Genomic DNA, 14,505 nt, shown 5'->3' on the forward strand with positions numbered 1-14,505 from the left:
CATAACGTCAAGACATCTACATATACTTACTCCCTAGGTGGCGGGAGCAAGAAGAAAAAAAAAGGGACAAGGGGTGGTAGAGAAAAGGAAGGGGGGAAGATGGTAGTTGGAAATGGAGTGAGAAATAGAAGGGAAGAGGAAAGATGAAGCAGAGAAATATCAGAATGGTAAGGGGAAAATATGAGGTCTAGCAAAGAGAGGAATTCCTCAGAGGAGAACTACTGCCACCAGGGCAGAGTATTCCTAATGTGGGAGGTAAGGCACAGTTAAACACACCTTTGGTACCCCCACAACAGTGCTAAAATTCATCTGGTGTACCCGTATAAACATGCAAGATAAAACAGCCATGTCAGATAAACATTTGGAAATCCACACAACGAAAATATGAAAAAACACTGAAATAAATTCTGGAGTGCCGACAACGGCGACCCTCTGGGTGCAAAACTCAGGTCAAGCGGACAAGGAGGTCCTGAACGTAAAGCCAAGAGCCTCCTGGTGTGCTTCATGATCCCCTTTTGGAATGTGCAAGAGAGATCGTAACCACAATAGCTTGCTTGGGGGCTCAGTGGGTATCCAGTAAGCCAGCAAAAAGCCTCCGTTATTAGTAGCTAGGCCCAAATTAAAGAGACTTGTCTGTCTCACATTGGCAAGTCAGGGAGCAACCCACAAAATTGGTCCCACCTGTCATGGTATATGTCAAAGGTCTGGATAGCTAACGAGCGCATAGGATAGGTTAAGGAACTGTCTTAAGATGAGGGCAGCAAAGGAAAAAAAATAAGTATTTCTCTTATATTCACTGACTGACACAGCTCCTCTCAGTAACAAAATGGGTTGTTAGCCCTATCACTGGAGATACTAGGCAAGTTGTAATAAAACACTTCAGAACTTTTAGTTCTACCCATGGGGCGGTCCCTATGCTACAACCCCACAGCCTGCTCAGGCAGAACTCGGTTTTTTCTTGCCTAGTGAGGAGATAAGACCTAGGAACCCTGAAGGCCCATAGGTCCGTGTTTTTTTTTTTGTTTTTTTTTTTATGCAGAAGCTTGGCTTTTTGCGCAAGATGAATGATCTTGTGATCTTCTATCAACAGCCAGCTGGGTGACAGGCTGGTTCACTTATCCTTGTAGGAAAAAAGGTGCTCCGAGACGACGTGAAGTATCACGAAACGCGTCGGGCGGTGTGACATGCTGTTTATTGCCTTGTGAACTGTACCAGCTGGAGAAGGAGAGACCTGTGGAGATCAGCGTACGGCCGACGCTTTCCACTTGTTTATGCCATATCTCACTGCTTGATTATAAGTGTGTTTTTTTAGTTTTTGATTTTTATTAAATAAGCAATTTTACACTATTGGAGCGCCTTTCTCCCTTTTTTATGGTGAATTCGGTAATTTATACAAACTGGAGTCCGTTTGAACCATGACCCTGAAGGAGGGTGGAGCTCTGGAGGATTGAGGAGTATATATAGCGTGATCTGATCTTTTGATGTGCGAATAATTTTTTGACATCTGGTAAGGAGCCAATCTTGACTTTTGGTGGTGGTACACTGTGGCATGTTTCACGATTTGGGAATATGAAGCAAGGAATCATAATTTTTGGACACTATAATCAACACGTGGTGTTTGGCATCTGATAATAATTGACTTCATAAGTTGGATCTTTTCTGAGGACTATGAGGACATACTTAAAGGGATTGTAAAGGGAATTTTTTTATTTATTTAAAATAACAAACATGTTATACTTACCTCCACTGTGCAGCTCGTTTTGCACAGAGTGGCCCCGAAACCTGCTCTTCTGGGATCCCTCGGCGGCTGTCTCTGCTTCCTCCCGCAGATGCTTCTCGCGTTCATGCGAGCTCCCTCGCATGGTGAGAAGCATCTGCGGGCGCGCTCCCGTGATACAGCCGGCGGCTATAGCTGCTCGCTGTATCACACGGCCCCGCCCCCGGCGCTCCGCGTCAGTGGATGTGATTGACAGCAGCGCGAGCCAATGGCTGCGCTGCTTTCCATCCATCCACTCAAGCCAATCAGCGGCCAGGCTGAACGGTGGAAAGGACGTCCGGGGACGAGCGTGGGACATTTGAGGGGTCAGGTAAGTAAAACGGGGGCTGGGGGCGCCGGGACTGTCAGATATTTTTTCACCTTTACCTTTAAAACCCCTTTAACTGTTATCAAGGACACTTTTGATTATTTCTTCACATGTGTATTTTGGCTTTTTTTCTAACTGTTTAGAATATTAATTTACATATATGTATCCAAGTTTATATGTAATTCACAATTGTAACTATGGGCTAGTGGTAGTCACGTTTACTATGATTGTTTAATCACTTTGCACTATATTCATTTATTACCGTTCATATTTTTTTATATTCTTCACAAACACGGTTACCCAGTCGGAATACTGGTATCACGTGGGAAGTGTGTGTATTTAGAGAGCGCAGTTCTTTTGGTCTAATTTTTCACTTATCCTTGTAGTCTCCCCAGTCCGGCCAGCGAGTGTGTGCAGGTCACAGTTAAGGCTCGGCAGGCCACGACATACCTCAGCTCCAGAGGTGGTCGGTGAGCTTTATGCTCCGGGGCGTACATATGACCGGGCTACTGATGTCTGCGTCACAGTATGCCGAGGCCAGTAATCTTCCCTGTACTGATCAGGAGCTGACTACCATGGAATGTCTCCCAGTTTCAGGACTGCTAAGTACAGCTCTCCCTGCCTGGCAGGGTGGAGCAGCTGGGCATTCCCTGGGAGGTCGATTTGGGGGCCCCCCTCACCTGTCTCCCCTGTCCCTAACTCCCTCCTTTCCCCCCTCACGGGGGGGGGGGGCTGTACGTGTGTGTGTGTGTGTGTGTGTCTGGGCTCTCACCTGGGGGTTTTAGCTGTGCTGAGTGCCTAGGTCCTGAAGCTTAGTCTCGCTGGATGTCTGTGTAGTCATGCCCCTTTGTTGGTGCAGCACTGTCCCTGCCACGTGTTCTCTCTGTTCCCTCATAGCGCTGTTCAGCGGCCATTTTAAGTATGGGCAAGGGTCAGACTGGCTTCAGTCAGCCATTTTCCTGGTGATTCCATATTAAGAACACTGGCGGACATTTTTTGTAGCCGAACCATGTTTTTGTGCTCTAGCAGCTGCCCCTGTGCCCTCTGCTTCGTGTTTGGTCATCACAGGGTGCTGGGAAGGTTATCCTGTGTTCTGAACATGTGTGTTTGATCGCCCACTGATCGTTCACCGATCGTGCGACCGGCCGGCCACCGACAGTTTTCTGCTATTTCTGCATCTGGGAGCGCTGGGGATCTTCAGGCATTGCGGTAATACAGCGCGGAACGGCCCAGGGTGGTGAGTCCAGCGGGTTAGAGCCCCTCAGCCAGTGCCAGCAGGTGGGTGGGACTGTCACTGTCCTAAGTCCCCTTCGGGTGGCAGAAAGGGTAGGGTCAGCATGGCTTCAGAAACTGGTTTTTCTTCACCCGAAATCCAGGCAATTGCAACCGGGTCACCTGCGGACTGACTCTGACCAGGACAGTGAGGATGAGTCCCCGTCCGGGTCTGTGCGCGACAAAGCGCCAGTTGGAGCACTTATCACAGCTGTGCATGATACCCTGAAGATTCAGGAGCCGGCGGATCCCTCTGCTGATGTACCAGTCCATTTTGGGTCCTGCAAGTCAGCACGTTCACCTAAGGTGTTCCCGTATCTGACTTATTTTGACAAGTTCATTTACAAGGAATGGGGTCGTCCGCAACGGAACTTTTCGGTCCCCAAATACGTGACGGTGCGTTACCCCTTTGAGGAAAGCCTTCTCAAGAAATGGTCGGCTCCTCCGTTCGTGGACCCCCCAGTATCCAGGTTAAATAAAGTAACCATGATCCCAGTTGAGAGGACTCCTGCATTCAAGGATCCCACGGATAGGAAGGCAGAGGCGGTGGCTCGTTCCTTGTTTACGGTTGTGGGGTCAGCCGTGCGACCTGTACTGGCATCCCCACTGGTGTTGCAGACACTGACCGAGTGGGCAAAAGTTTTGCACCACGAATTGGGAGAGCAACAGGCCTCCCCTGTCTGCGTGGAACTAGCAGACCAACTGGTGCAAGGCCTTAAGTACGTTTGTGACGCGGCCCTGAATACTCTCCCTCTGTTATCCAGTGCTTCAGTGTTAGCTGTGGTGCTGAGGCGCCTGATTTGGTTAAAATGCTGGTCTGCTGACCAGGCATCCAAGACAACCCTTACGGCTCTTCCCTTCCTTGGCGACCGGCTCTTTGGAGCCTCGTTAGATGACATTATTAAAAAGGCCACTGGTGGTAAGAGTACTCTACTCCCACAGGCCAGGAAGGCTAAGGAGCCATGCCGTAGGCAAGGGCCCTTTTTTTCCGCTCACAAGCGGCTTTTTCGTCCGCCCGGTGCTTCGACAAAACGTCCCCAGCCTGACAGGATGCCCACGGACGGTCAAAAACGTCCCTAGAACCGCAAGCCTGCAAACAAATGTGCTACCGCATGAAGGTTTGCCCCCACCCATGTCTCGGTGGGGGGGTCCCCTTTGGGAGTTTGCAGCCTGGTGGTCCTCCCGGCTATCCGACCAATGGGTCTGTGATCTGATTTCCACAGGCTACAAGATAGTTTCTCTTTTGGACGCCAAACAGATTCTTCCCCTCCAGCATACCGTATCCCTGGTTCGCCGGGTGGCCCTGTTGGGGGCGGTAAGGGACTTGGTGAATCAGGGGGTGATTTACCAGTTCTGGAATCGGAACGCTTCCAGTAATTCTACTCAAATCTGTGGTTCCCAAGAAGGAAGGGGTACGTCCAATCTTGGACTTAAAAGCCCTCAATCACTTTGTAAAAGTGCAGAGGTTCAGAATGGAATCAGTTCGCTCAGTAGTCGCTGCACTCCATTAAGGGGACTCCCTGGCGTCCTTCGACATCCAGGATGCGTACCTGCTCATACCCATATGCCTTCGGCATCAAAAATTTCCATGTTTGGCAGTCGAGGAAGCCCATTACCAATTTATGGCTCCTCCCTTTGGCCTGGCCTCAGCCCCCCCGAGTCTTTACCAAAGTACTGGCTCCAGCATTGGCGTTGCGACAACGTGGGGTCGCGATCATGGGCTACCTGGACGATCTCCTCCTGAGAGCATCTTCCGCCTCAGGATTAGAGGAGGATGTGGCAATCACCATGCAGACCCTGCAAGAATTTGGGTGGCTGTTGAACCTAAAGAAGTCGGTGATTGTGCAGACCCAGCATCTGGAGTACCTAGGTTTGCTATTGTACTCCAGGGAAGCGAGAGTTTTTCACCCTTCAGACAAATTGCAGACTCTCAGATCTGCGGTCAAACTACTGTTGTTCAGCAAGTGATTGTCGCTCCGTTTTTTCATGCGAGTACTTGGACTCATGGTAGCCTCCTTCGAGGCAGTACCTTATGCCCAGTTCCACACCAGAGTACTGCAGAAGGAGATCTTGTTGAAATGGGACAAATCTCAGTTGTCCCTGGATCGACAGATCCTGGTGAGCCAGCCAGTCAGGGACTCTCTGATCTGGTGGTTGAGGTCCCCGGTGATTCACCAGTCTATCCGGCTGGGGTGGAGTGATGGGGATTCAGTCGGCTCAGAACCTCTGGTCGACTAAGGAATCCTAGTTTCCGATTAATCTGCTCGAATTGAGAGTGGTCAGGCTGTGCCGCCACACATGGTCAATATGTCTTCAAGGGCGTCCGATCAGGCTACAGTCGGACAATGCCATGGCTGTGGTGTACATAAATCACCAAGGGGAAACAAGAAGCTCAGTCCCTCCTTGGGAGGTCGCTCACATACTTCGGTGGGCAGAGCGACACGTATCGGCCTTGTCGGCCATTTACATCCCGGGGGTGGAAAATTGGCAGGCGGACTATCTGAGCCATCAGATGCTGGACCCAGGAGAATGGGCATTGCATCCAGAGATATTCAGGCTGCTGTGCCTGAAGTGGGGCACACCAGATGTGGATCTATTGGCCTCCCATCTCAATCGGAAGGTGCCAAGATTCGTGTCCAGGACCAAAGATCCGTGGGCAGAAGCGTCAAGCGCGCTGGTGGCTCCGTGGGATCAGTACCAGCTAATCTATGCCTTTCCTCCACTGAAACTGTTGCCACATGTGCTTTGCAGAGTTTTAGCCGAGGGGGATTCCAGTAATCCTGGTTGCCCCAGATAGGCCTCAGCGGCCCTGGTACGGGGACCTGGTGCGTCTGGTGGCAGACGCTCCCTGGCGACTGCCGTTGCGAGAGGACCTCCTATCTCAACGTCTGATCTTTCATCCTGCTTTACCATCGCTGGCTTTAACAGCATGGTTATTGAGAGCCAGGTGTTGAGGTACTGGGGTCTGTCAGACTCGGTGATTCCAACTATGTTGAGGGCACGGAATTCTTCCTCTCTGAAGATATACCATCGTACCTGGAAGGCCTACATTTCCATGTGTGAGGAGAAAGGATGGCATCCGCGCTCCTTTTCCATATCCAGGATCCTGCGGTTTCTCCAGCAAGGAGTTGACCAGAGATTGGCATTAAGCACCATCAAAGGGAAAATTTCAGCTTTGGCTGTCTTTTTACAATGACCCCTGGCATTGCACTCCTTAGTGAGTACCTTCGTTCAGGGGGTACGACACGTAGTCCCTCCGGTGCGTCCACCGTTACCCGGTGAACCTGGTGTTGTCGGCGCTTCAAAAACCGCAGTTTGAAAACATCTGGGAGATTCCCCTGTGGACTCTTTCCCAGAAAGTGGTCTTTCTAGTGGCCATCACATTGGCCAGGAGGGTTTCGGAATTGGCAGCCTTGTCTTGCAAGTCACCTTATCTGGCCATCCACAGGGATAAGGTGGTGTTGAATCCGCAACCGTCCTTTCTACCAAAAGTGGTTTAGGCTTTTCATATCAATGAGGACATTGTATTGCCATCGTTGTGTCCTAAGCCGAAGCACTCCAAGGAGGTGGCCCTTCACGCTCTCGATGTGGTTAGGGCTCTGAAGGTGTATTTGACTGCCACAGCTCCCTTTCGGAAGTCAGACTCACTGTTTCGGTGGCTGGTCCAAAGAAGGGTATGGCGATCTCGTCGGCCACCATTTCCAGGTGTATCAGATTGTAGTATAAGCCTACGCCTTGAAGTGGCAGGTGCCCCCCTTTCCGGTCACGGCCCACTCTACAAAGGCGCTCGAACGTCTTGGGCCTTCCGACACAAAGCGTCGATCGCTCAGGTGTGTAAGGCGGCGACCTGGTCGTCTGTCCATACGTTTACCAAGTTCTACAAGGTGTGAGTGCATCGTCTGATGCCTGTTTTGGTCTCAAAGTTTTGCAGGCGGCCGTGTAGTTGCAATTAAATATGCAATCTTTTATTTTTTTCCTGGTTTTTCGATGAAAAGGCAGTACTGTTATGTTAATGCACTGTTGCATTACTTATGCAAATGGTTGCGGTCTTGGGGATCACTCCTGTTGAGGATACCTGGTTATGTGGTGGTGTTTTTCCACACACTGTTGTTTTTTGTGGGTTTCGTTTCACTAGTTCCCACTTGCCATGGTGGATGAAGTTTTTATGCTGTTTTTCCCACCCCTCATTTGGCACTGCTTGGGGACGTCCCATTTAGTTACAGAGAGGAACTGTGTCGGTCGGCGAATATGAGAGAAAATAGGATTTTTTGTAATCAACGTAAAATCCTTTTCTCTGTAATTCACCGACCGACACAGCACATGCTCCTCCTTTTTCTCTAAGTTATACTGCTTGTTGACGTACTGAGTTCTGCCTGGGCAGGCTGTGGGTTTGTAGCATAGAGACTACCCCATGGGCGTAACTAAAAGTTCTGAAGTGTTGTATTACAACTTGTCTAGTGTCTCCAATGATAGGGCTAACAACCCACTTTGTTACAGAGAGGAGCTGTGCCGGTCGGTGAATTACAGAGAAAAGGATTTTACGGTGAGTACAAAAAATCCTATTATTCAACAGACACAGCCTCCCAGCAGCAGTCCACTTCAGTCCCGTTATCTCCATCGGTGTGTGGTCAGGGGGCGTAGCCCATCCTCTCCAACCATACTACTGAGGTGCAAGGGTCTCCAGTTCCTCCGAAATGTCAGTGTCGGCTGGCCCGGCACCGGTCACTAACAGCCAATCTGCCAGGGTAGAATAGTAGGTCGCAAAAATGGGTACAGAGAGTAAACTGCGCTATTCAAAAAACTCCCTACAAGCAGCAACTCCAATCGTAATACTCCGATGTGGAAAACTAAGTGTAATGGTGAGCTGCGCTATAAAAACAAAAAATGGTGCTAAAATAACTCCTATAAGAGTGGAATGATCAAAACAAAATATCCTAGGCTAGATGAGAAAATAAATCTCCATTAATTCCTACAATAGGGGGTCAACAACCCAAATAGAATAACAGTGAGCATTGAATAGTAAGTGGTGTAATAGATAATAATGTAAAAATTATTAAAAAGTGTGTGAATGAATTAAATCATTAGTACATGAATGGAAAAAAGGCAAAAAAAAAAAAAAAAACTGGAAAAAAAAGGAAACAAAATGTGTGTCAGATCGCGTGAAGAGACCCAACCTGATTAAGCCAATCAGAAAAAATTCTCAAATAAGAAAAAGTGAATAACACAAAATATATGTATCCCTCATAATACAGACAAATAAACTCAAGAGTGAAAACAAAAAGAAATTCCAATAAATATGAAAAATTATTAAAACAAGAATAGAATATAGTCACTTAAAGTCCCAAGAAAAATATCAATCAGCAAGTGGAAATAATTAGTTCAGAGTGAGGATGAGAAATGACACCCATGTCACTTCGTGTGCACAGGAGTCCAGAAAGCCAACTCCACCAGTGAAAAAAAGGGGGCTGCTTACCAGAACCTAAGATCTCAGTGTTACGTGAGATCAAAAGGGCATGTATATGGATGATCTGGATGAACCGTCACAGGACCACACCAGACTCTCCTTGGTGTTATTCCCCAATGATGAAGCGATGGTATCACAATTCATATGGAATAATATAAAGGAACTCGCATAGCATAAAAACCCTTGTTTATTCAATCTTAAATAAAATCAGTGCACTCACATAAATGAAGAAAAAACAATGCGTATCATAAAAAACGCGCTGGCCGGCCCTTGATTACCGCCCGCACTTCTGGGTCTGGCGTAGAACACGGTGACGTCAGCACGCCGTACCGTCCTATGAGTTTTGTCACTAGACGGAGGTGTTCACGGGATGCAGAACGGCGCCCTGACACACCGCTTAAGTACCATACACAGCAACCACGCCTCGGTCTGAGCTTCACCGTGCATGTAAATCCGCCATGTTACATAAGGGAAATAGAGGGGAAGATGCCCAACTCACGCAATTCCCAATCATAGAGATACAAAACATAGAAATTGTAAAATGATATGGCCATAACAGAATGTTATAATGACGTAATAGACCAAAATGACTCTCCCTTGCGGTTTAAAGCATCCTAGTACCTGAAATATGCAAGATGCAAAAAATACAAAAATAAATATAAAAAGAAACCACAAAAAATATAAGAAATATGTAGAAATAAAAAAATTATTGAAAATGATGAAAATTAAAAAAAAATGTTTTGTATGAATAGTACACACATTTTTTTTATCTATACAGGAGACAAAAATTACAAGAATCACCAACTCTAAACTGGATTCCTACATAATATTGGGTCAACAATATGGACATATGCCAGTAAAAAATCCTACATAGCATTTTACACTAACTCATGGAGCCCAGACCGAGTTCACAAAGAATAAACACAAGCTCAACACCATAAATGGATGGAAACATTAAATCCATAGTTTACAAGGAGGTCATGCGTTGTCAATAAAGGCATTCACATCCACTTTAATGTTGAGGCCACGAGGGGTGTAACATTTTAATTTATGTATCCACATCATCTCTAATTTTAAAATGCTTCTAACCAAATGGGTCCCCCTCCAGTGGGGCTTGAATTTGTCGATCCTCAAGAAGATCGTGTTGGAGGGGTCTCTATTGTGTGCCACAAGGTAATGTTTGGATACTGAATGTTGGGTAAAACCTCTGCGGATGTTCCCGATATGTTCATCTAGACACACATGTAAGGGACGTTTAGTCCGGCCCACATACTGGAGGCCACACGGGCACTCCAGTAAGTAGACCGCATCCCGTGAACACGTCTGTCTAGTGACAAAACGCGTAGGGAGGTAAGGCGTGCTGACGTCACTGCGTTCTACGCCAGACCCGGAAGTGCGGGCGGTAATCAAGGGCCGGCCGGCTCGTTTTTTGTGATACGCATTGTTTTTTCTTGATTCATGAGTGCACTGATTTTATTTAAGATTGAATAACTAAGGGTTTTTATGCTATGCGAGTTCCTTTATATTTTTCCATATGAATTGTGATACCATCGCTTCATCATTGGGGAATAACACTGAGGAGAGTCCGGTGTGGTCCTGTGATGGTTCATCCAGATCATCCATATACATGCCCTTTTGATCTCACGTAACACTGAGATCTTAAGTTCTGGTAAGCGGCCCCCTTTTTTTCACTGGTGGAGGTGGCTTTCTGTACTCCTGTAGACTTTAAGTGACTATATTCTATTCTTGTTTTAATTATTTTTCATGTTTATTGGAATTTCTTTTTGTTTTCACTCTTGAGTTTATTTGTCTGTATTATGAGGGATACATATATTTTGTGTTATTCACTTTTTCTTATTTGAGAATTTTTTTTGATTGGCTTAATTTTTTTGCCTTTTTTCCACTCATGTACTAATGATTTAATTCATTCACACACTTTTTAATAATTTTTACAATATTATCTATTACACCACTTACTATTCAATGCTCACTGTTATTCTATTTGGGTTGTTGACCCCCTATTGTATGAATTAATGGAGATTTATTTTCTCATCTAGCCTAGGATATTTTGTTTTGATCATTCCACTCTTATAGGAGTTATTTTAGCACCATTTTTTGTTTTTATAGCACAGCTCACCATTACACTTAGAATAGTAGGTCGATTCAGAGACAGCAGGACCAGACAGCCCCTCCACCCAATGCGGAGGCCTATTGACTATGACTCAACAGTGATCACAACAAACATGCCCTATTGCATATAAAGGCCGAATTTACCATTTGGAGTAATAAACAAAAAAAAGAGAAGGGGGGCTGCAACAGTGATAGTCACGTATATGCAGGTAGACCTGCTCTAATGCACTGGTAAGCCGAAGCAGGCAGTTTAAGTTTCTTCAGGTTACTTGTACGAGCCCTGAGGTAGGCCCTGCCTAGAACATCAGTGGAGGCACAGGAGCAACATGAGGGTTGATGGAAAAGGGAATTTCTACATAGAACAGGAGAGAGATCATTTGGCAGCAGTGGCGGCTGGTGCTCAACATTTTTGAGGGGGAGCAAACAAACTGAATAATTCTTAAAAAAAAAAAAAATCCCACAATTGCAGCCCCACTGTGCCCATCAAACGCAGCCACTGTGTCCATCGAATGCCACCTCTGTGAGACCCTCCCTCCTGCTTGCAGTCTGCCCGACACTTACCCTGTCTCGGTGGGGCATCGGGTGACAGTGACGAGCGTTGTCCTCCATGCATACCCTCCTGACCCATCCAATCACAGCGCCTGTCGTTTCAGCCAATCAGGTGACGGGTAACAGACCCGAGCACCTGATTGGCAGAGAAGGCGGTTCAGCGTTAGGAAAGCAAATTTTCATTTGCTGTTCTAACACACCTGGGTGAGCTGCGAGGTCCAAGCATTGCGCTCGCAGGTCACCTTTTGTGATGCCTATTGGAGCCTATGGTGCTTCAAAACACTCCCCGCCTCTGTAATTCAGGCATCTGAAAAGGGGTCGGGCGTCTGAATAGGGAGTGGCTGCGGTAGCCATGGATAAATTCATGCTGTGCATGAATCTATCCATTTGTCATAGAAGGGGTGGCTGGAGAGAGGGGGCGGCAACCGTACGCCCTTATGGACAGGCCACCACTAGTTGCCAGTATCATTTATCTTCATATACTATCACAGGACCGGTTCCAGGTGAGCTTGAGATAGGCCTCTTTGGAAGCGACAGTTGTTACGGTTTCTCTGTGGTCTGCCATCAGGGAGTCGCTGCTGCCGGGTTCTGTGGTATGGTTATCAAGAGCCAGTTGGGCACAGGGACCAGATCCACCTCCGCAAATGTAAAGAGATTCGTGAGCACTGAAGGATGTCACGGGGGAAGGTATTGTGGCCTTTACTGACAGTGAGGTGAAAAGGGTGCCCCCATTTGTAAGTGAGACCTTTCTCTCCAAAACCATCTAGAAGTGGTTTAAGTGTCCACCGCATCATCAATGTTCTCCTTGAGATGTCTGAGAGGAGGTGAATAGCTACAACGTCAAACTCTAAGATGCCTACATGCCAGGCCCGCCATAGGATTTCCTCTTTAATGTTAAATGAATGTAGGCAACAGAGCTCTTTGGGTCTGCCAGACATGTTAAATTGTGGGCCCAGTATATATTCTGTCAGCTGGGAGCCGGCATTACATTACAGCCACGAGCAATATTATCCTTTTAGAAATGTAATTTCGCTGCGACCTTTCACAGATGCAACACTTTCCAAGCAGACTAAGGCCCCCTCCCCCGGCACTATATTTAAAGGAATATTTCATTTTTATTGTTTCTCTTTAAGCATTATTAAAATCACTGCTCCTGAAAAAACAGTTGTTTTTAAAAACTTGTTTTTTTTTTGTATTGATACATGTCCCCTGGGGCAGTACCCAGGTCCCCATACACTTTTTATGGCAATAACTGGCATATAAGCCTTTAAAATTCGATTTTTCATGTTTGCGCCCCATAGACTTTAATAGGGTTCGAATGTTCGCTCAAACTTCTTGCCTGTTCACATGTTCTGGTGCAAACCGAAGTGGGGGGTGTTTTGCTCATCGCTACCTGTCACTGTGAGAACTAATCCTGGCTATAGTAACTCTTGTTAATGAGGTTCTCCTAGCCAGTGAAAAGGAGATAGAGACCACGTTTTAAAACATATTTAAATGGTACACTAGATTTGAGATTGTTGAAATGTTACATTTTTGGACACAATTTTTTATTTTTATTAAAACTGTAAAAAGGTTGTTTAAAACTTCTGTACTTGCTTTCCAAGGTATGATGTTGAGCTCTTTCAAAGGATTGAACAAATAATTGGTAAAAAGCTTCCAGCCTTCCCTACACAAGAAGAAGAAGTGATGTTGCTGAATGAAAGGGTAGCAGAAGCTCAAAGATTTGCCCGTGTTGTAAGTTTTTTTAAATTTTTTATTATTTGTTTATTATTTTTATCTTAAGTACATTGAAATATATATGAGAACATGTCTGTCTTGCTATGTATGGATTTAAATTGCCTCCTCGTGTATAGAATGTGAAGGTAGAATTATGGAAAAAAGATGGCAACAAGAAGGTTGTAAGGTACTTTTTTTTTTTAAATCAAATAAGTTTTTATTGCAAAACATATATGGTACAAACCAAACATAGACAGGAAATGCAGTCGTACAGCAGTATTGGTTTTCACGGTTAAAGGAATACTGGTAATACAAAAGTACAAATTGACCCGGTTTGTAGACCGCTGAAACATAGGAAGTGCCATTAAAACTTAAAAATAAGAAAAATAAACCAAGAACATAAACAAAAGTGGCGTTCTCTCTAAGACCATATTGCATTTTGGAACAGCTATATACGTACAGTGTTATGCACAACGTCCAGCATCCCATTACCTAGTCCTGCTGGTCCCTCCTCTCACCCCTCATAAATGCCGGGGAAGGGAGAGACATAGGATTAACCCCATGAAGAGTTTAAGATTGTCTATGTGCCTCCATGCACGTGCCCCTGGACCCACATTCAGCCCTGCAAAAGTCTGTCCTGTATAAGTTGGTGGGGGGCTAGCCGCGGAACCTCAAGCCATCCCTGCCACATAGCATTAAATTTGTGCGGTGCGTTTCTGTGTTGGTATGTTATTTTTTCCCTCATCAGCATCTGGTTCACTTGGTCCGTCCATTGCTGCCTGGTGGGAACCCTGTGTGTTATCCACTTTAGTGCTATTAATTTCCTGGCTACATATAATAACCGAATAATGTCCGTATGGGCCGAAGGCGTTATCAATTCTTCGTCTAGGGCCCCCAACAGGCAGACCAACGGACACCTCGGGATACTAACAGAGAATACAGAAGAGATAGTGTCGAGGATCCTATCCCAATACCTTTTTAGGTCATGGCCCCGCATACATTTTGGGCAAAGGGGGGAATCCCTAACACCCCATCTGTGCAGTTTAAGTGGTGTTCTATAAACCCTATGCAGTAGATACAGATGGGAGAGTTTATGGGAGGCCGAGACCGACACCAACGGAGCGGAGGACAAACAAAGGTTCCAGGTCTCCGTGTCCATAGACCCCAGGTCTGCCTCCCACCTCTGCCGAAATGGGAGATGTGCCGGGTCTTGTATTGCATCAAGAAGCATGTCATACCCCCTAGATATCATACCCTTTCGCTCATTTTGCCTGAATATCCCATGTACCA

The 14,505-nt window shown here is 46.3% G+C and overlaps 1 protein-coding gene across 3 annotated transcripts in view; it reads left to right on the top strand.

Moving 5' to 3' along the window:
- The window catches only part of DDX47 (DEAD-box helicase 47), a 612,119-nt gene that overhangs the window by 544,152 nt on the left and 53,462 nt on the right, over window positions 1-14,505 (top strand). For all 3 annotated transcript variants that reach the window (XM_077452460.1, XM_077452461.1, XM_077452459.1), the window contains one exon: window positions 13,104-13,233. In XM_077452460.1, the coding sequence (XP_077308586.1) occupies window positions 13,104-13,233 (130 nt within the window). The remainder of the gene's footprint in view (window positions 1-13,103; window positions 13,234-14,505) is intronic.

Source organism: Lithobates pipiens, unplaced genomic scaffold (assembly GCF_037356315.1).
Source record: "Lithobates pipiens isolate NorthernLeopardFrog02 unplaced genomic scaffold, aLitPip1_a1.2 Scaffold_23, whole genome shotgun sequence".
Lineage (NCBI taxonomy): Eukaryota > Metazoa > Chordata > Amphibia > Anura > Ranidae > Lithobates > Lithobates pipiens.